Source organism: Monodelphis domestica, chromosome 1 (genome assembly GCF_027887165.1).
Source record: "Monodelphis domestica isolate mMonDom1 chromosome 1, mMonDom1.pri, whole genome shotgun sequence".
Classification (NCBI taxonomy): domain Eukaryota; kingdom Metazoa; phylum Chordata; class Mammalia; order Didelphimorphia; family Didelphidae; genus Monodelphis; species Monodelphis domestica.
Window position 1 is genome coordinate 308,547,641 of NC_077227.1, and position 23,389 is coordinate 308,571,029.

Consider the following 23,389-nt stretch of genomic DNA (forward strand, 5'->3'; position numbering starts at 1 on the left):
TCTTTCAATTTGAATGAAACTTTAAATTTAATGAGTTGTTAGGATTGAGATTCTTTTCTACTAGACTGAACTTGCTTCTAGAATTGGAGGGGTCCTTAATCTGAGGACCATGGAAGCCAAAGGAGTCTCTGTAGAGATTTCATAGAATCTGTAAATTTGCAATGAATCTTTTTATTTTCTCTAACCTCAAACCGAACATTAAAATTTCCTTCAATTCTGAATTTAAGCAAATCATCATTCTGAGAAAGGGTGCAGAGGTTTAATTTAATTGCTGAAGCAGTCCATAGGTTAAATTTAATTGCTAATGGAGTGTACGACACAAAAAAGGTTTAGAACTTTAGTTCTAGAGCAACTGTGACAATTATTTCCTCTGTTGGTTTTAAATTATAGTATATGCTCACAAAAATCTTTTTTTAACTATTTGTAGCTTTTGTTTCCCTAAATCATAATGCTTTAAAAATGACAAGATTTACCTGCAATAATTGCTGCCTCAGGGAAACTGGAAAACATATGATGTAATCTACAAACTACAAGTATTTTACTAAGCCCCTATCCAAAGGTGCTAGGTACCCAGTTACACTTGAAAGTGTTATATATTAGTTACAAATCACTAGTAGTAATAACATAAAAATATACAACCACATAGGGGATTTTATTGAATTTTTTTTCCTTTTCCAATTTTTTTTTTACTTTTGGAAATGAAAGTGAAATAAAAAACAAACTGCATTAATAAAAATAACATTAAAATTATTATGAAGTTCTGTTTTTTTCTTCTTTTTAATAGTGGGTCAGTGAGGGGAGTATTTTGGGGAAGCAAGAGGTTAATAGTGATGATACTAAAAAAACTATGGGAGAAAAAGAAGAGGAGTCAAGTGAAGAAAGAATAGAAGGAAAAACAGATAGGCAGAGTAGTTTTGAAAACAAGGTGCTGAATTTATCATATATGTTAAAAAAACAAACAAACCCAAATGGTGCTGTAGAGGGATTTATGAATTGCATAAAAACATTTTTATGCTCTATTTTGCATATAGAAATGCTCATAGTTTGGGTATCTGTTAGGGTTAGAATTTTTAATACTACATTTTTAAAGTTAGAGCCTTATCCTTCTGACCAAAAAAAAGAAAAAGAAAAAGAAATTTCTAGACAAGTTGTATAATGTCAGAAAATATACAAAAGAACTCAACTATAAAATAAAGGAATGAAATAAATTTATCCTTCTAAATGAGATAATATATGCCAAAACATTTGATCAACTATAAAGATCTATAAAACACATTTCAGTTACTAGTATTCCATAAATAGTCAAATCATGAATTTCATAAACTTCTTAAGTATAATACTAAAATATAGGAAAGTTAATTTAGTATTTGTTTTTTTCTAAAAGTTATTTCTTTTTACTTGCTCACCTTCTTGGTTCAATGATGATGAGGTAAGCTGTGGTTGGGGTGGAACACTGTTTGAAGTTTTCCTCTGGGGATCCAATGATCTTGCTGGAGGTGGGCCTCCAGATGGTGGTGGCCCAAGTGGAGCTCGAGTTGGTTGATAAATTGTAGGTAAAGTCTGATTTGTTGGTGGAGGTACAGAACCTAGAGAAATATTGGTTTTTCACATCATTTACAAAAGTAATACAAATCAACAGGATTATTTTTCTTTTATGAAATCTGAAATCCCTTCTTTCCAAATTTCAAGTAGCTACTACCTGCAATATAAGATTATATAATTGTAAAGATAATCAAGATCAATTTGACAACTGAATCTTGAAAATTCTTTTTTAAATTATACTCAAGTATTTGAAGTATATTTAAGCACTTAAAAGTATATCGCATCTAACAATTCAGAATGAGATCTAAGTAGTCAGTACAGTTATTTGAATCTATATACTTTAACCTATTTTTAATTATAATTTATTAACACCCTTCTGAACTTACCAAGATTTTGTTAAATCTTGATAGAAGTCAACAGATTGATTTTGCTAATAGTCAAAAAAAGCTTACCAAAGTATTTCAATGTTGTTTAAGAGTTAACAAGGCTTTATGTAAAACTTCCAAGATGGGATAGTTATTATTCAAAAAGTGTCCCATGTTTTCCCTGTAACTAAAACAGATCTGCGAATTTTCACATTTTAATTTGTCATTTTCCCTTACTCATTAAAAGAAGTTAACTTATAATATGGAACATATTTAAGTAGTTTTATTCTAGAGTATAATTCTCAAATGATTTGAAACTTACACATAGAATCTTTCTACATTTTAAGGAAGATTGAATGCAGACAATAAATAGGAATTTTAGCAAAGTATCTGATAAAGTGTCTCATGTCACTGGGGACAAGATGAAGAGATGTAGGCTGGATGAATTTAAAGTTCCTTGAATGAACTTGAAAGGGATGAATGGATCAGTTTTGAACATATCTAAATGAAGTTTTCATTACTGTCTCCTTCATGGTCCTGTCTTTGTTTAGATTCATGTTTTTACAAATGACTTCCATGAAGGCATACTTTATCAAATATGAGAACATAAAGCAGAGTCTGATAGCTAATAGTTTGGACAATAGCACTGAGATCCAAAAAGATGTTAGAACAATGAGCTGAATCCAAATATATGAAAATAAATTGAGGTAAATGTAAAGTCTGGATTTAAAAAAAAAACATTAAGTACAAAACTGGAGAAGTGTAACTAGAATGTGTCACATAAAAAAGACTTGGAGAATTATAAGAAGGAAGGTGGGTGGGTGGGTGAGGAAATAATAATAATAGCAAGTGACTACTCTTCCCTTTTCTCACCTCAGGTAAAGAAAGGAAAGAACCAATGAAACATTTTAAAATATACAAAAGAAAGCAGAAAGAAGTTCAGAAAGACAAACAGGATGGTTTAGGAACTTCAATGTCAAACTGATTAAATTTTTTTTTAAATGAGGCTGTATGTGCAGATTTCATATACAATCATCTTTTCTTTTTATATGGATGATCATGTTTGTAAAATTCACAAAAATTTTTAAAAAATAAATTGGAAAAGAAAAAGATCTAGGACTTTTAGTGGGTTGTAATCTGAATAATATGACATGAGAGCCCAAGGAGCCACTGTATTTTGCCTGTTCAGACAACATCAAGTTTATGTGCCACATTTTAGAAAAGGACACTGATAAGCTAGAGAACAGTTACCAAGACAATAGGATAACTTGAAATCTTACCAAGGGGGAGTAGTCTAAGAAGCTGAGAATGTTTAACCTGGAGAATTACAGAAATGGAGAAAGATAGCTGTCTTTAAACACTTGAATGTCTGTCGTATGGAAGAAGGGTGTGATTTGTTTTTTTTGGTCTCGGAATATGAAATTAGGAATAAAAAATGGAAGCCACTGAGAGGTATATTTTAGCTTAACATAAACAAAACCTGCACACAATTAGAACTGTTCAAAAGTCAAAGGGGTTCCCCAGAAGGTAGCGGAGGTCTTCAAGTGAAAAGGGCAAACATGCTAGAAAACTATTTCATGCCAGTTATAGTTCTGCAGTTCCTTTTGACTTAGAGATTTTTTTTTTGTGAAATCTGTACCAATATCTCACTAACTTATGATGTGTATCTTAATTGTACTCTTCTTTCATTAGAATAAGCGGGGGGGGGGGGGGGGGGGGGGCCGCTGGGTGGTTCAGTGGATTGAGTCAGACCTAGAGATGGGAGGTCCTAGGTTCAAATCTGGCCTGAGACACTTCCCAGCTGCGTGACCCTGGGCAAGTCACTTGACCCCCATTGCCTAGCTCTTCCCACTCTTCTGCCTTGGAGCCAATACACAGTATTGACTCCATGATGGAAGGTAAGGGTTTAGAATAAGCAGAGGGGTTATTGGATAGGGAGCCAGGCCCAGAGTCAGGAGGTGCTGGGTTCAAATCCGGCCTCATATATTTCCCAGCTATGTGACCCTGGCAAGTCATTTAACCCCAATTGCATTGTCCTTACCACTCTTCTGCCTTGGAACCAATATACAATACTGATTTTAAGACAGAAGATAAAGATTTTTTAAAAAGAAGAGGAGTGAGCAGCAAATGGTAAAATGAAAAGCATACTTATATGGGACTTCAGAACTAAGGTCTGATACTCCGTGGCAGCTATGTGATCTTGGGAAAATCATTTCACTTTTTTAAGCTTCATTTTTCTTCTTTGTAAAACGAGGGTAGAAAATAATCTTGATTTTAAATGCTATTATTATGACTAGTTACCCTAACATAAAGAATTTTCTTAAAATCAAAACCCAAGAAAAATCTCTCCAGCCTTGTAAGTTAATCATATCCTTCTACTAGTCATGAGAAGATGAGTGGAAAGAGGTCAAGGGGAGGTTAACCATAAAACACATTATTGGGCAACCTTTGTGGCTCAAGTAGATTTGATTTTTAAAAAAATCTTATCATTGACTACACCAACGGCTTACCCAGTATGTATTCTATGTGGATTATACATTTTTTCATATTCACTCCTAATCTGTATAATTAAATTTCACAATTCTAAGTAAAAAAAGCATGAGACTAATTTATTAGAACAAAGTGACTAATGTCTCTATATTTGAAATCTGTCAGCCTGCTTGTTTTACTCTGGGAAATGCTCAGAAACTACAAGAGATGAAAATAAAACATTTCATTATTGAACTTGCTACTTAACAAGGTTAATCAGTCTTACTTACAAAAACTAAGACAAGGCTTATTTCCATTTAGTTCTCTTATCTATGACAGCACCCACACATTATCTTTGGCAATACAAATAAAAAGAACAAAGGGGCAAGGTCCAAGACCAACTCAGCAAAGATTGCTTGAACAAGAATTTAAATGCAACAAATTTCATTTAATATGTAGTATTTAATTAACATCCTAATTAATATCTGACAGTGGAAAGTGCACTAATTTCTGTTCAGAAGATCTAGGTTTAAATCCTGATGCTGCCACTCACTATATCTGTCACGTTGGGCAAATTGTTTAACCTTCCTTATTTGTAAAATGTGAGGGGTTAACCATCTAAGATCCTTTCCAACCATAAATTCCTATGATCTATTTATCCATAGTAATGGCAGAATTCTGTTATATTCTCAATGAGTGTATTCTGACAATTGTTTAAACTCCAAGTTGAAAAACCAAGATTTAGAACACTTGTAATGCAAATTTTGACCACCATAAGTAAGAGGATTCATTATGGTATAGACATGACCTTGAATATACAAAAACTGACATATATGGGCATGGTGATGGAATTTATATCTATCAATGATAGATTGCTGCCCTAGTTAAGTTCAGAGAAGCTTATCAACAGATAAAATACAGGGGAATTAATTTCACTAGGCAAAGAAACTCTCAAAGGCTAGCTAAAAGTGACTGAGGGATTTGCATGTGTTCCTTTGTTCTGCTGAGAATATTCACAGCTACTAAATTAAAGATTCAAGGAGTATTTAAGTACAGCCAAATTCTGGAAAAAGAATATTCTGTTTTCTAGGGGATCTTTAAAATGTTCACAGAGTAACAGAGAGTGTGTACTCAGTGGAAAATGGGAGGTTCAAAGAGGAATGTGACTGGGAAGGGTATATAAACTTGGCTTTCCAATAAAAACAAGAGGAGTCCAGGAATATTAGCAACATGGAGAAAAAGATGAATTTCTAAAAACGGGATCATGATACTTGAACAAGTTTGTGAAATATTCTAAAAGGGGTGTCATAGAATTAAAAACTGAATAATTTTGAGCAGAGCTGATCTGTTCATCTTATAGTCCTCTTCCCTTTCATTGCTAAATTCTTTGAGAAGGCTTAACTGCAGAATGATTTCCAACTTCATGGTTCAACTAAAACTTCTCTACAAAGTTATCAATCTCTTAATTGCCAAATCTTTTTCTCAGGCTTCATTTCTTGACCTCTCTGCAACTTTGAGCACCTTGACCACCCGTGTCAACTTGGAATCTAGAAACCCCAATCTTGAGAACCCCAAGTTTGTAATAGAGAACTCACACTTGACCTTGTGACATGAGTTTCTTCCTGAGGGAAAGCCCAACTTTACAAGTTCAGTGGAGCTAGCAAATCCCATCAGGTGTTAAGTACTCTTTTTGTCCCAGTAGTTTCTCCCTTAGGGTCAAAGTCATTTACCAACATAGCCCAGCCCTGAGCTGGATCTTTCCCTTTTGTGTCCTTTGTAAAGCATCAGCCTCTCCCAGATCATCCAGTCTTGGATTCCCCATTTTCTTTGTGGCCACAGTAAGCCAAACAACTATATTCCCCAGTCCTCAGTTCCCTAAACCGTATGTATAAGTCCCCCAATTTCTTTTATTCTTTGGAGCTGTCAATCTCAGGAGATACTCCCAAAGATTGGTGGTCAAAGCAGCCAGTCTCCAGGCTCTGAGTGGGTTTGAAGCACCTTGAGGAATTATGCTGGACCCCTCTCCTTAATTAAAGATGTGGTTTTTCTGACTATTCAATAGTTCTGTGTTTTTTCTAGTTCAACACCCTTTTCTCCTTAATACTGTCTCCTCTCCAGGTTTTGTAACCTTGCTCTCTGTCCTGGTTTTCCTCCTACCTGTGTGACTATTTCTTCTCAATCTCCTCTGCTGGATCTAGATCCAGGTCATGCCAGCTAACCATAGGTTTCTCAAGCTCTATCCTGGGTCTTCTCTTTTATACTACTTCTTCACTAAGTGATCTCATTAGTGCTAATGAATTAATCAATCACATGTATGCAGATGATTCTTGGATCTGTTTCAATTAGCCCTAAGCTCTTTCTTGATCTTCACTTTTACATCTTACATTCATTACATACATTACATACAGGTGCCTCCTGGACACCAGAAATCCTATGGAAATGTTAAACTGTTATAGTTATTTGTAAAACATTTAACAGTGTCTAGCACAGAGCAGGTACTATACACTTATTCCCTCTCTCCAATTAATTAAAATATTCAGTATTTTCATTATTATAAATCAGGAACAAAAGGCATAGGGCAAAAGTAGTCTATGGAGAGTTATAACATTTGACAGCAGCTGCCCTCTAGGAATATAGGATTTTCAAACTACACATACTTTTGGAGGATTCATTTTGGCACACACAAAAGAGCCTATGCTAAAAATAGACTATACAAAGGCTTGCCCACCAAAAAGCTTCTCTCAATTAAATGCTAAAATATTCTAAAAGATATATATTCTATATTATAAAATATCTACTATAATACCAAGATCCTAAGAGTCACAATTTTTTAGACCATTTATAAATTGTACATAATACAAATATAGGTGCATGTCACTATTGTTATTGATAATCCAAATGACATTTAAGACAATATTTTTAGTACTTTTTAAAGGTCCCTTTACTATAACTGATTTAATCTGTAATTATAATTAAATTAGTTTACCTTAAAAAGCTTTTCAGAAATATAATTACTAATAAACATGTCATTATATATTTGAACTACAATATGCCATTTTTAAAAGAAAAGAAACTGTCAAAGTCAGTTGCTAATTAAAAGGCTTTTTGAATTTTATTTCATCCCAGAACAAATGTGCCTGACTTTTTAAGGACTTGTCTAACATATATCCTGATAAAAGGCTGATGTCATTTCTGAAAAATCCTACTCAGATGCCCTATACTGTGAAATATGAATGTGACCTAACTATAACAGTGCAAAGTGATATGTTCAATCTTCAAATAATAAAATGTAATGTATGTTTCTGGATTACAATAAAGAAGTATCCATGACAGTAAAGTCAGGAATCTGTGATGCATTTAATAATAGAAACTTTAAAATACCATGATGGTTACTTACAAATCTACTATTTGTGGTAGCTTCAGAGAAATGGCCATATTGTGATTTTGCAGTGTCAAACAGCAGGAACAATTACTTGGATATTGGGGTTCTCAATCTAGGGTCTGTGAACTTTTTCTTTTTTAAAAATTGATTAACTGAGGGAAGCTGGGTAGCTCAGTGGATTGAGAGCCAGGCTTAGAGATGGGAGGTCCTAGGTTCAAATCTGGCCCCAGACACTTCCCAGCTGTGTGACCCTGGGCAAGTCACTTGACCCCCATTGCCTAGCCCTTACCATTCTTCTGCCTTGGAGCCAATACACAGTATTGACTCTAAGACGGAAGGTAGGCGTTAAAAAAAAAAATTGATTAACTATATTTTGATATAATTGGTTTCCTTTATAATCTTTTTTCTTTTATGCATTTAAAAACATTCTGAATTTGCAACTCAAAGATTTGGAAAATGAATGTTAAAACTTGTTTTTTTTATGTGTAATTAGAAAAATAAAATATTTAGACAAATTTAAAAAGAGTCCTATCACCCACAAAAAAAGATTAAGAATCCCTGGTCTAGTTCAATGTCCCTTTGTGAACAAAGATCATAAACCACTTTTGACTGAATAGCCTCTGGAAGAGTCACTATAACCAAAAAATTGCATCATCCTGTTCTCACATTGGTGATTAGCCTCTCCAAACTTACTGAGGCTGATTCTCAGAGAAAAGATGTAGTCTGTCACTATGTCCATATTCAAAACATTTCTAGTTCTGTCAGACCTCTTCTGCATGGCATAGCCTTCAAGAATCCAGGTTCTCCTGATCAACACAGCAAAAAAAAAAAATCATTAAAGATAACAAAATTCAGTAAATTATGATGAAAAATGAAAACCAGGTATTCCATGGGAAAAATTCTGATCTTACCAATAATTAAACCTACAATTATTTTTCATTCCAACTTATTACTTTGGAAAAGACATTTGGCCTGCCACATGCTTTTGGTGTTTTCATCACTCCTCAGAAGTGGAGGATAAAACAATAAACAAATAACAGTATGCAACAAAAAAGCTATTGTCTTCAATGCAGAAAATAATGATGGTGCTACTACAGGACTCTGCTTTAATACAAGAGAGGAGCTAGGCACTGATCTTTTTCTTTTAAAATAGTGAACTAGAAAGAGATGACTATCCATCTGAAAGAGACAGAATTGGAGTACAAAGAATCATCAATTCTTTCAACTTAACTACCTCAAACTAATCTTGTTAGAAAATATTAATTATAATTTTTCCCCTCATATAGTAGAAATATACAGTGCCATTTAATATCTCTATATGACAAAGAGATGGGATACATTTTAAATATAACAGATTGAGGATATGATAATGTTTTGATCATAGATATTCTTTAGTGTGAATTTTAAAACTACTCCACCCTACTCAGACTTAAATTTAGCTACTTCCTGATTTGTAACAATGGAGATACTTGGTCTAACAGAATCAGGTCTTGGGAACTCTACATTGTTCTACCCTACTTAGTTTAACAAGGTCAGGAATGTCTGCACCCATACTCAAGGATTAAGTATCTAAGAAGATGGCCTTCAACAGACATGTGCAGAAACAGCTGACAGACCCCCGGGCTGTTCTAAGTCAAGCTAAGCTATCATTGGTACAGATGAGATGCAGGAAAGTGACGTAAACCGTCTATATAGGGCATGTCACTTCCTCTCTTCGCCCTCTTTCCCTGGAGAGGTGACTCTGGCTGGCAGCGTGCTAAGCGTTCCAACATTTTGGCGTGGTGGCAGCTATTTGTCTGGGTTTTGGTGGTGAGTTTTCCCTTGAGCTAATTCAGGTTCAGGCATCTTGGCTGAGCCCTCTTAGAGTTCAGGCTGATTCCTTCCTCCTTTGCTCTCCAAACCCTTACCTTCCTAGACCCTCTAATCTTCCCCCTGGCTCAAGCCAGGTGGGAGAAATCCTACACCCTTTCCTTCTCCCTTCTTCTTAATTTCTTTCCACTATATTAATTAAATCACCTTAAATCTCCAGCTGACTTGGGTATTTTTTTTTATTTGTGATATCCACGGCGATCAAATAATATAGTTTTAGGTCACAATGCTAAAATTATCTATTATATTAGACATAATATTTCAAGATAAAAATGAGAATGGGGAATGTTTCTACATAGCTTATCACATTGTTTTTTCCTTTCAGGGGAAATCATTCATACTAATGCTCACCTCAAAGTAACATTACCTTAAAAGATCTGTACAACAGGTTCTCCCTTCAACACTTTTCTATAACTTCTTGAAAAGATGTCAGCCAAAAGCTATAAGTGCCCTTCAACCTAAATCAACCAGGCAGGATTGTATCTGTTCTCTTCTAGTTCTGCCTGACTTTTTCTTGTACTTAAGTCTTCACTAAGTGCCTTCTCCAATATCCAAGATGAATACTAATTGGCTTAGGAAGTCATAGGGCAAGAATCTGGGTGTCCAAGTATTTGTACTTTACACTTTGTGGATATTGAATACCATGAGAAGAAAAAATATCATATCTTTGGAGATGATAGTATTTTAAATTCCAAGATCATTTAAAGAGCTATTTTATTCACTTTACTTTCCCCAGACCTCACATATTTTAGTGTGTATGTTATTATAAATATTTGTTTATAATTGAGCTTTTGGTAATATTTTTAACTGACACTAATTACCATTGATGATGGTTACACACAATTTTTTCATATTTATAAGTCCAAATGTTCCTATAAGAACTACCTGTTTTCATGTAGCTGTTCTGAAGTGAAGGAGCTCCAGGAGAAACATACTGATTATTTCTTGACATATTTGTATTCCCTGATAAGGATGGTTGGGTGGATACAGGAACAAAATGATTTGTTTTCGATCCCATTGGTGGGTGACCATATTGCCAGTTTGAAGATGATGAAGGGTCAGATCCATAAACAAAGCTATTAGAAGATGCTGGTATAACAGCTGGGGTTTGAGATGAAGGCAGTGGTGGCATTTGGGATGTAGGGACAGTAGACTGCAAAGGTGCCACTGGATTAGGTTCCAAGGGAAGTCTATTGAGAGTCTGGCCAGGTCCCTGATAACTATTTAATGAAGAAACAGTCTGAGAACCACCATAATTATACAGTCCAGAGGCTGGATTCAAAGGAGTTTTTGCTGGTATCTGATGGGAGTAAGATCCTGGAAATGGAGAGTTGTATCCTTGGCTCCCTGAAACTTGTGAATGCATCAATGGGCTTTGCAAAGGACCTTTGAAAAAGAAAAAAAGAAAAATCAAACATAATATATTTTTACAAAAAGAAACTTTTTATGTTATTTTTAATAAAGCTATTTTACACAAATAACAGAAACAGAATAAAATACATTCAACTATCTCTAAAATCCAAACATTTATAGATTTTATAAATTTTATAAAGATTTTAAAAGCATTTTTAAAACTTAGAAATAATTATATTAAAAAAAAACATTTGTTTGGATGTGGGTATTAACTTATATGTGTCTTTACTGCCCTAGAAATGGCATCTTTTATCCATTCATCTTTAACTCTAATTTTACAGTTCAAGAATTGAAGAAAAGATAACCTCAGACAGAATTCTTAACTTATAATTGGAAAGAAATTCTAAAAGGCAAAAAGTTACTACCTCTTAGATTACATAGTTAGAGAAATATGATGTTTAAATGGCAATAAGGTATTTTGATTATGAAATGTTATTTGGGCTGCCCAAAGGTCTTTTTTTTTTTTGCTTACTTCTTGGTTTGGGTCCATGATCCAAAAAGAAATGATTTCTAGATTGCCCATCTTTGAAGAGATGCTCAATTACCATAAAAAATTCATCCATCAATGCATATCTTTCCCACAATGCCCCAAATCCATCCTACAACACAACAATGTATCAAGATCCAAAAGTAAGAGTAACTTATCTTACATACAAGTCTAACAAGCCTGTAAATTTGGCTCCTAAACCCACAGTAGATTAGAAGTAAATTGTAAGGGAAGAGAAAAAGGGCATATATGTAGCACTGAAGACGAAAACTATGAATTATAAAATGATTTCATAATCAACTAGAACTGCAAAAATACAACCCATCTTAAATTTTCTTTGCAAATCTGGAGTGCTAGACTAAATTATTTTCCTTTACTCTTTAAAAATTTTTTTTCATATAGGAATGCAATTTGTCATTTATTGGGGCAGGAATTTTTCCAATGGGTTACAATATTAAATACTATACATAAAGGGGCAGATAAGTGGAGTAATGAAAAAGATTTAACACTGGACCTGGAGTATGGATGATATAAGTTCAAATCTGGCTCTGGCCTCTAGGTTGACATTCATTGACATTTTTGCCTTGGTTTTCTCAGCTGTAAAATGGGAATAATCATAGCATCTACTTGCAGTATTGATATGATGATCAAGTGAGATATTTTTAAAGTGCTATACAAAACTTAAAGCATTACATAAAGAACAGACATGTGTCTTTAACAGTTCTTACCAATTTATTTAAATTTTCAATACAGTAGATGTCTGATGGCATGAAATAGTGTGATTCTGACTTCAACATAAAACCAGTCAAAGGGAATATAAGGCTTATAGTTGAAATTTGGAAGGTATATAAGCATGTAGCAGTTTAATAAAAACCATTCTAGACAAGCTATAGGTAATCTCAATGATTCTAAAATTATATAGGTTTTTGGTGAGGCACAGAGGGTAGTATAGTAAAATGGACAATGGCATTGAAGTCCTTTGTCCCAAATCTGCTGTTTACTAGTTGTGTGCCCTAATTAAATCACTAGGCACCTGATTTTCCTTCACCTTCATGGTATCTGTGTACTTTTTTTTACCTCATTATAAAGTACTATGCATATGCAAAAAATTATTGTTGATATGTAAATCTTTTTTTAAAAAAAAAAGCTTTGATATGCCCAAAGGGCTTTAAAAGAATACTTGCCCTTTGATCCAACAATACCACTACTAGGTTTGTACCCCAAAGAGATATTTAAAAAAGAGTTGTACAAAAACATTCATAGCCATGCTCTTTGTGGTGGCAAAAAATTGGAAAAATGAGGGAGTGTCCCTTGTTGTTGTATAAGATGGTGATGGAACGCTATCCTGCTATAAGGAATGATGAAATGTAGGATTTCCATGTGAACTGGAAGAACCTCAATGACCTGATGCAGAGTGAGAGAGAACATTGTACAAAGAAAGTGAAACATTGTGGAACTACTCAATGTAATGGACTTTAATACTTGTAGCAATACAATCATCCAAGATAATCCAGAGGGACTTGAGAAAGAATGCTATCCTCATGGAGAGGAAGAACTGTGGGAGTAGAAACACAGAAGACAAATGACATCACTTCTTTACATGGGCATATGATTTGGGGTTTGGGTTTTAAAAGATTGCTGTAGAGCAAAAATGAATAATATGGAAATAGGTAGTATAACATTTGTAAAACCCAGTAGAATTGCTTGTTGGCTATGGGAGGAGGGAGGGAAAGAAAATGAACCATGTAAACATGGAAAAATTATTTTTAAATAAAAAACTTAACCTCTTTGAAGTTGAGGAATAAGAAAAAAGATATGAAGTGATATATATCTTTCTGAAGCAAGATCTTAGAATTGTATGCTGTAATATTTAAATCAACTGAATTGAGTTTTCACTGTAATTCTTGGTCAGCCAAAGCTTAGGACTTGGAACTGAATATAATTAGTGCCAATAGTCAAACCAGAACTAACCCAGCTCACTTTTTCCTTATCTAAAGAAACACTTCCATATGTTTTAGAAACCTCTTCACTCTCCAAAAAAATTGTCTTTACTGTCAATGAGAATTAGATGCTAAAGTGATCCAATATATTTAAATTGGAATCTTATTGAAGTTTATACTTTTAAATAATACTTTGGAGACTTAGGCACAATAGAAATCTTTCAAAATAAATGTAAAGTAAAGCCAAAAAACTAAAGAGGGCATTTAATCTAGTACGGTTTAACATATAGGTGTCTATCTCCAACATGGTCACTAACAAATTTTTTTTCATTATTTTGAAATAACTATGATAATAGCTTTGTATTTTTAAAGTTTATATATGAGCTAATAGATTTTTGCTTCTTGTATCATTTTGTTTGTATTTACTGACTATAAGGAAACATGCTTTTCTATAAATGGTGAAGTTTATCATTCTTGAAATTTAAGATAAAGTGAATTATTCTAAATTTTGAATGACTTTAAATTTTTCAACTTCTCTTAAGCAAGTTGTTAAATAGCCTAGAGATAAACTTAATTTACATAATCTTGGTTTAATGGAATGAACATTTGCTTAGGTTAGCTCAAGATTCTGCTGCCCTTTCTTCCACTTAGTCTTGCTTCTGCCTACACGCTATACACAAAAGGACAATTTGTTTCTGTGGTAAATATCATTGTATTATTTATAATGTATAACAAATTATTAACATTATGTTATAATTTAAATTATCAACATTTTAAAGTAAATTCTTCTTTATACACCAACCTTATGCTAAACTCCCCTTTCATCAAAGTAGTGATGCAAAGTCCAAAAGCAAACTAAATTTTTTTCAAACATGTTTAGTAGTTCATATACCAATGAATGATCAACTATTAAATTAGAAACAAACTAAAAATTTACTTCCTCTCAAGACAAAGACAAGCTATAAAATGACAAGAAACTCTAATTTCACATGAGAAACCTATCAAACTTAAGGTGCCACATATATACTTTAGGTAGAAGGGCCAGGAAGTTGACTATTTTTCTAGCCTGCTACTAGAAACTCTCCCCAACCTAACAAGGGCCTTTAAAATGCCTCTCAATCTCTCTGCCTTGTTCAAAAGGTACAAAGAATTCTCTACTTCTCATAATTCTTATCTTCTGTTTCAGGCACTATGCTCTGGGTATACAAGCACAAAGGATAAAACTTACTGACAGAGAGCTTAGTTCCCAGTGCAGTAGGCAATAAGCGTAAAAACAGAGCATAAATGTGAACAAATGCAAATAAAATTGTTACATACAAGGTAATTTGGAAGAGAAGATGCTAGCAACTGAGAAGTCAGGATGAGGAAAGATTTAGAACAAAAGTTGACTTCAGGATCTGCAAAAAAGATGACTGGTGCATTCCAGGTATTGGGGATGGCTCCTCCAACCCCCAAAAGCCATAGAGTTGGAGTTTCCTCTTTGAAATATAGACAGAAGTTCAACTGGGACTAGATCTAGGAGAGTGGGAGAGAATAATGTCCAATGAGGCCAGAAAGATAAACTAAGTAGGACTTAAAGATAAGCAGAGCGCTTTATAGTGGATCTTAGAGGCAACAGGAAGTCAATGGAATAGACTGATTATGGGAGTCACATGGTCAGATCTGTACTTAAGAATAAATTACTTTGATATCAGTATGTAGTATGGACTAATGTGAGGAGAGACTTAAGGAAGGTAGATGAATTAAGATTTGTTGGAAATGGAAGGTTCTAGCACTGTTAGTGCCAAACTATCTTCCTTCTAATCACTCAAGTTCATAAACCTTGGCATTATCCTGGTGTCTTCACATTCCTTAATTCCATAATAGGAGGAGAGGGCAATGTCAAACAGAGCAAATAGGTTCAGAAGTTTTGGAACAGAGAATAGATTTTCAGATCTGACAATTATGAAAATACTGTAACTTTAGAGAGGACAGTTTCAGAAAGTAAACTCTTGGACAATTCCGACTTTCATTTTTTTCACGGTATGCTTCAGTGCAGGCCCTGAGGCATACTGACCAGAAAGCTAGTCACAAAGTCAGATTTGGATTCAGAGTGAACCACCTTTCCCCGAAATCCTTTAATCTCTCAGTGCCCCAGGCAACGACTACAAAGAAACTGGACGTCTTCTTGGGCAGTTTCCCTATCTGAGTTCATTACATAGAAAAAGTGCCTGGTATTATGATTGTCTCCTCGGTCACTTCAAAAGCAAAACTCTAAAGCCTAGCACAGAACTTAAACCCCCAAACCCTCCACAACAGAAGTATACTCTACCGGCAACTTTAAATCTTTCTAGGCCTATTTTCCTCTTCCAAAATGATCTCAAAAGTTTCTTCCAATTGTAAATCCAATAAATCCAAAATTAATTCTAAACAGATCTTTAAAGATAGTACAAACAAGGTGTGCTCTTGGATATCTCCTCGACTATTTTCCAATGCATTTCCTAAAGAAAAGCTACAGTGGTCAGGTTAAACAATAAAGCAAGTGTTAACGCAAATATTTCATTCCAAGTAAACTTACTTTCGGGAGCGGGGGGGAAGGGGGCAACCCTAACTCTAACCTTTGTGCCACAATAAATGTAATCTGACCACTAGAGGTTGGGGCAGAATAAAAGACTTCCCCGAGTTGATGTTCCAGGAGTTTAGGGCTTGAAGATGAGGATTCCGAGTCTTAACAAGAACACGGCGCATTCCAGGTTTAGGCAAGGAGGTCGGGGCTGGGGAGTTCTGCGAAAGGAAGGAGGAGGGAGATGGAATGTCTGCCCATAGAGTGTAACTAGCAGCTTTTGGGGGTCGTATAGCGGAGAGACAGGGTTCGAATCCCAGGATCTCCCACTAGGAGCTGTGTGGCCCCGAGTAAAGTTCTCAGAACCTCAGTTCCCTCGTTTTAAAATTAAAGCTCTGAAATCCCTCAGCGTCTCGGCTAGGTCCAGGACTTTTCCGTGTCAGTCGCCTGACGAGTAGGAGCTCTTACACCTGGCCTGCCCGCAACCCCGCATTCAGGGGGGCCCGAGGAGCGGCCCGCTGTGGGCACTGGCAGGAGAAGGCCCCGGCCCTCGGCTCTCCCCGGGCTGGGGCCAGAGTCGAGCACTCACCGTTGCTGTAGGGCGGCCCTGCGGCGGAGATGGCTCCATTCTGCGCCGGAGAACTAGCGCCGAGCCTCCCAGGCTGGGCCATGGCGGCCGCACGAGCAGCTCCAGCTGGGCTGGGTTGGGCCGGGCCAAGCCGTCACGGAGGGCCCGGAGGCAAAGGTCCGCAGGCAGGCTGGCAGCAAGCGCCTTCAGCCTCTCGTCATGAGGTCCGTAGCCTCTCAGCCCCGGAGCCGCCGCTGCAGGAGAAGGGAGTAGGGTTAGGGGATTGGGGGGGAGGACTACAGGGGAGGGAGGGGGACGGAAAAGTAAAGGAAGAGGAGGCGGGGATGGGGGACTAAGGAGAAGGGAGGCCCTCGCCGGAAGTGCCTGTCAGCCGCTCGGCCGCGCAGGCGCACGACGTACACGTGGCACTTCCTCCTAGTGGGCTGGAACCCGAAGAATTGGCACTCGGGCTTCCTTCACCTGCCTCGCCTGCCTCGCCCCATACGCTGTGCGTCACGCGTGAATCTAGAGGCGGAGTGAGACAGGACTCTGCCTGTCTGGTCACGGAGCCGGTCCTCTTGCCAACTCATCCAGTTGTACTGGGGAGGGGATTTATCTGGTATCCACTCTCTGTGCGGGTCACTTTGCCTCCCAGATTAACTTCATAGATTTGGAGTTGGAAGAAGCATCCTGAAGCCATCCAGCCCATCTCCATTTTTACAGTGAGGGAAACTGAGGCCCCATGTCAGCTTCCTTGCATTTCTGACACTTTAGAGAGTTGGTGACTGGAGAGAGCCTAGCTTTAATATGCCTAACAGCTCTGGACCTTCCGAGGGACAGGCAGTGAGATTGTCTGACCACACCTCGCCACTTCAGAGTTCTTTTCACTTTGAATGATCTTAAAGAGATCATTCTGGTTTTGTGTCTTGTGCCTTCATACGTGTGAGACAGAAGGGTTTGTAAAGTGCATTGAATTTTTTGTATGAATAGCATTCTAGAAATAGATCTTATATTTTGTTTCCAAGACCAGTAATAATGGCTTATCTTTAAGCAACTGCTGCGGGATTACCACATGGCTTATGTGTGGTAGCTCATAGTTTATGGCTTGGGATACTGAGACCACTCCTTTTACTCCCAAGGATTGGGTTGTCTCTGCTACAGAGCCAAACATATAGCTTGACCTGAGGGAACCAACTTTTAATAAAAGGGCTAGATCCATTGTCTTCTTACTAAACCCCTAACTAACTAACTAGCACTAACAAGGGATTTGGTTCCTGAACCCCTCAAATTAGAGCCTGAACACTTGTCAGCTCTATCAGATCTAAAAAAGGCTATCATGTCTGCCCCTGCTCTAGGCATCCCAGATTACAACAAGCCATTTACTTTATATGTGCATGAGCGAAGAGGAGTAGCCTCTGGCGTGTTAACTCAGACTTTGGGACCTTCTCAGCGCCCAATTGCTTATTATTCTGCCCAACTAGACCCAGTAGCAGCAGGAGCACCACCATGCCTTAGAGGAGTAGCTGCTACAGCCCTACTAGTAACAAAAACCGTTGATTTAGTATTGGGATGTCCATTAACAATAATGTGCCCACATGAGATAGAAGCATTATTGATAAAACATAGAACACAGGCATTCTCGGATCAGAGAATTACAAAGTATGAAATAACCTTATTAAATAGTGAAAATATTACCTTGAACTCTTAACCCTGACACCTTGCTTCCAGATTTACCTACTTCAGGAGAACCATTACATAACTGTGAAACATTAGTGTCCATGGCAGAAAAGCCTCGAGATAATCTCTTGGACACTCCCTTAGACAATGCAGATCTGATTTTATTTACCGATGGTTCCTCTTTTATGAGGGATGGCATACGTTACACTGGAGCTGCCATAGTCTCAGAATTTGCCACTGAATGGTCAGCTTCACTACCTTCTAACATTAGTGCTCAAGGAGCAGAACTCATAGCTCTAAAACAAGCTTGTATAATTGCCAAGGATAAAAAGGCAACAATTTATACGGATTCTAGATATGCTTTTGGCATTTGTCACTCAGTCGGGATGCTTTGGCTCCAGAGAGGATTTTTAACCTCAGCTGGAAAATCCATAGCTAATGCAGAAGTTATTAATGAAGTTCTTTCTGCTCTCAAACTGCCTAAAGCCCTAGCTGTAGTTCATTGCTCTGCCCATACAGGTGGCTCTGACCCTGTCTCTAGAGGAAATGACTGAGCAGATGCCATTGCAAAACTAGCAGCCAGAGAAGGACCTGGATTAATTTTAACATTAACAACCACTGATAATTTAAATTTATCACTTTCCTATAATGAAAAGGAAGTGGAAAAATGGAAACAAAAATTTAAAGCAAAGCAGATTAATGGAGTATGGGTGTCATCTGAAGGAAAACCCCTGCTCCCTAGAAGTTTCTATAACCAAATTTGCCAATCTATTCATAAAAATGGTCATTTTGGCACCCAGGGCATTGTGGACTCTGTCAAGAGAGTATGGATAGCCCCTGGTATAACTACTATAGCCTCTAAAGTATGTTCAGCCTGCCCTATCTGCCAGGCATATAACCAACATGCATATTGTGGAAAAGCCTTTGGGGGACGTCCTCTGGCTTACACACCTTTTGAACATCTACAGATAGATTTCATAATGATGCCAAAAGCTGGACATTATAAATTTTGTCTGGTCATAGTAGATCAGCTAACCAGATGGCCGGAAGCATTTCCTACAACCCGAGCCACAGCAGATTTTGTTGCAAAGATACTTTTAAAGGAAATTATTCCTCTTTTTGGCCTGCCAGCACGTATTGACTTCGATAGAGGGAGTCATTTTACTGATTCTGTCTTAAACCAAATATATTCTTGCTTGGGGATAACTCCAAAATTCCATGTTCCATATCACCCCCAGAGCTCAGGCCAAGTGGAGAGGATGAATAAAGAACTTAAGACTATGATTGGCAAATTATGCACTGAGACCCATTTAAAATGGCCTGAAATTCTCCCTCTGGCCCTATTTTATCTTAGAAGCAGGCCTAGAGGAGACTTACATATTTCACCATTTGAGATGCTTTTTGGACCTCCGCCTATACAGGCTAAGCCTTTCTCCCCGGCTTATACATCGCTATTAGGGGGAGATATTACTATTGCTTCCTATATATAGGAGTTACAGCACAAACTATGTGAACTTCATGAATCCGGAGCTGCAGTACAAGCCGGACCATTAGACTTTTCTCTGCATGACCTGAACCCAGGAGATAAAGTTTATATCAAGAATTTCAAGCGAACTGGAGCAACTCAACCTTCATGGGAAGGACCATTCCAAATATTATTAACTACTCCAACATCTATAAAGATTGGAGAAAGAGACTCTTGGATTCACTGCTCACATGTGAAGAAAGCATCTTCTGCTGAGACTGATTGACTGTATCCTATCATATGAATTGTGACTATATCTTATCATATGAATTGGAGATAATAATCCATAGACAAATGGATGCTGTTTTTTTCAAGAATATATTGAATTACCGATTTTTTCTTATTTTTCTTATTTCTTTTCTTTTATTTTTTGATCAGAATATTTGAATTTTTTCTCATTTTTTTGTACTGAAGGTACACATAATTAATATTAATATTATTTTTTTCCTGCAGTAATACAAGTTAATATATATACTCTTGCTATAATATCAAGATATGCCGAAAAGCTTTAAACTATGGGAACCTGCCATTTATTGATAAAATATTATAGGACTGGGATTAATGTTTGTGTCTGATTCCAGGAAAAGGGATAAAAACAAGGAGCACAGACTAAACCTGAATAGTGCCAATAGAGTACACAAGAAATATTAAAGTGAAACTCGAGGTTGCGACGCTTAACTTATGTTTAAGTCGTAGGACTTCTTTGTATCTACACTCTTTACGAAGTACTCAAACAAGTACAAAGCTTGACTATCATGCTGGCTCCCTATATCCCTGAAGAAAAAAAAATCAGACGAGGGAATGACATTTCCCCATCAAAATAGAATTCTAATTCTTTTCTTCTTATATTATGGCAATTTCCTGTAGTCTTGGCTACAAATGGCTAAGTGAAATATTACTGCATTCTGTCCTACATACTTGTGGGATAGAAATTACTTTAAACTGGACCTATACAAGGCCTATTTTGAATTTTTTCTTATGTTTTTGATTATTTTTCTATTCTTTTGATAATTGACACATACATAACTGAACATTGCATTCTGAGCTAAACTTGATTTTTTTTAATACTTACTTCAGGGGGGATTGTATTTTAATTTAAAATCTAAGAATTTATTTATTTTTGAATTTTTTTTGTTTAAGATTGTATTTTAATTTAAATTCTAAGAATTTTTGATTTTTTTGAGATTGTATTTTTATAAAAATCCAAGAATTTTGAATTTTGTTTAAGATTTTACTGTTATTAAAAAAATCAAAGATTTTTATTCTGTTCGAGAAATGATCTTCAAGAAAGAAGCTTGAAACTTTTATATCCAGAGAATGAACTGTTGCAGAAAGATGCCGAAAACCTACACTTCATCAAGAAGATCAAGAATGAACTTTGAATATGATTGATTGGACTGAACTTTTGATTGAACATTTATTGTAATTGTACACATTTATGCCAAAAGGGACTGCCCCTAATTTGGCTTTCTGTCAATGCACCTAGCAAAACATTGGTTTTGCTTTCTTTTCTTTTCTATTTCCTCTCTCACTATTCTAATTTCTCTGAGAAAATTGAATATTGTGTATATCTATAGTTAGAAGTGCATTTAGAACTACAAAATGATTATGTTAAATGATCAATGGGAAGACTAGTCTCCCAATGATCATCAGGGGGGGATTGTAAACCTTAAAAATTTCTTAGACTTATAAATGTTGGAAATTTCACCATTGGGAAATTTCATACTTGAAAAATGTCCTACTGATAGTCTATTGAAATGTGAACCCCCCCTTGGCATGGGAGGGTCCTTCTCCTCCCTACTTAAGATTACTTTAGGACAGAAACTTTTTGCTGAACAATGGAAAGGGCTTTGTCCTATGCTTAAGCATAGAACAGGAAGTTCTTTGAGTCATGATTGATTTTAGAATTGATACAATAGAGATACTTGGAATGACAGAACCAGGTCTTGGAACTTCCAATCTCCACCCTACTCAGAGTAACAGGATTTAGGAAGGGCTGCAGCAAAGGATCAAGATTTAATTATTTGAGAATATGACCTTCAACATGTAAACCTCAAATTTCCTTAGACTTATAATTGTTGAAAATTTCACCATTGGGATATTTCATACTTGGAAAATTTCTTACTGATAGTCTATTGGAATGGGAACTCCATTGGCATGGGAGGTTCCTTCTCTTCCCTTCTTAAGATTACTTTAGGACAGAAACCCTTTGCTGAACAATGGAAAGGACTTTGACCTATGCTTGAGCATAGAACAGGAATTTCTTTGAGTCTTGATTGATTTTAGAATTGATACAATGGAGATACTCCACCCTATTCAGTCCTAATAGGATTGAGTAAGGGCTGCAGCCTAGATCAAAATTTAATTATTCCAATCTCTACCATACTCAAGTTAACAGGAATTAGAAAGGGCTGGAACAAAGGAGTAAAGATTTAATCATTTGAAAAATATGACCTTCAACAGACATGTGCAAAAGCCAGAAACCTCTGGGCGGTCCTGGGTTAAGCGAGAGCCTCCATTGACAGGGAAATTGATGAAGAGTGATTGGTAGATGTGAGGACTGAGGGGAGGCAACTTGGATGGTGTCCTTAAAGATAGGAGGGTCTGGAGAAGGGGGGAGGATTGAGTTTTTGAGCGGTGTGGTTCCTGGGCTCTGGGGAAACTTGCTCTGAAGGAAGCTGAAGGTGGGGGCCTCTGAGACTGTTTCTCCATTTTGGACACGTGAGTAATAGGGACTGATCTCTTTTCTTTGCCCCAGCTATCTAAGGGCTTGGGCCTTTTGGCCCAGCCTAAACAGAAGGGGTATTTAAGCCCTATTCCCTTCTCTCCCCTTTCTCTCTCTCTCTCTATCTCTAATTCCTTTCTTACTCCTATTGTAATTAAACTCCAAAAAAAGCTGACGGCTGACTTGAGTTTTTCATTTAGGAATTACATAGCTGATTCCTTGGCGACCTTAAATTAATATATATCAGTCTTTTAAAGTGATTCCCTTGTAACATTGTGGCTGACCACACGGGAGTCTAAAGAATCCTCTCAATAAAACTTTTTCCTTGCCTTTTTACTATACTGTTTCACCACTTAGTCCTTTTTAAAAAAAAAAAAAAAACTTGGCTTAAAGACACAGCTGCTAGAACACGTGAGTATAAAAAACTTTTTCTCTTTTCTCCTTAAGTTAAATTGGAATCAGCAGTTTTTTCTTTTTCTTCCCTTTAATCTTAAGGGACAGCTGGGTAGCTCAGCGGATTGAGAGCCAGCCCTAGAGGCAGAAGGTCCTGGGTTCAAATCGGACCTCAGATACTTCCCAGCTGTGTGACTCTGATAGACAGAAAACAGCTGTTTTTAAATCTCAGCAACAGGACTCTAAAGTCCTGGCTGGAAGAACTGTTTCTAAATATCCTTTCCCTTAAGGAACAACTTCCTGCATTAAAAAAAAAAAACCCTGTGGAAAGTTTGTTGCTTTGCCCTGCTCCCCACGTGTTTTGTGAAATTACAAAATATATATATAAAAATGGGTACTACATTCTTTGACAATTATATGGCAGCTGAAGAAGTAGGGGCATTGAGGAATGAAGGATACCTCCAAATTTTTATATTAATAGGTACTGTCATT

At 36.5% G+C, this 23,389-nt stretch overlaps 1 protein-coding gene across 2 annotated transcripts in view; it reads right to left on the reverse strand.

The window, feature by feature from the left end:
• SEC24A (SEC24 homolog A, COPII coat complex component) overlaps positions 1 to 22,962 on the reverse strand; it is a 59,171-nt gene extending 36,209 nt beyond the window's left edge. The window contains exons 1-3 of one of the 2 annotated variants that reach the window (XM_056811104.1): positions 16,599 to 22,962; positions 10,513 to 11,013; positions 1,407 to 1,586 (exon numbers count right to left, since the gene is read on the reverse strand). In XM_056811104.1, coding sequence (XP_056667082.1) covers positions 1,407 to 1,586; positions 10,513 to 11,013; positions 16,599 to 16,680 — 763 coding nt within the window. In that variant the 5' untranslated portion in view covers positions 16,681 to 22,962. The remainder of the gene's footprint in view (positions 1 to 1,406; positions 1,587 to 10,512; positions 11,014 to 16,598) is intronic. The other variant, XM_056811103.1, reaches the window with a different exon arrangement.
• Positions 22,963 to 23,389: the final 427 nt, after the last annotated feature.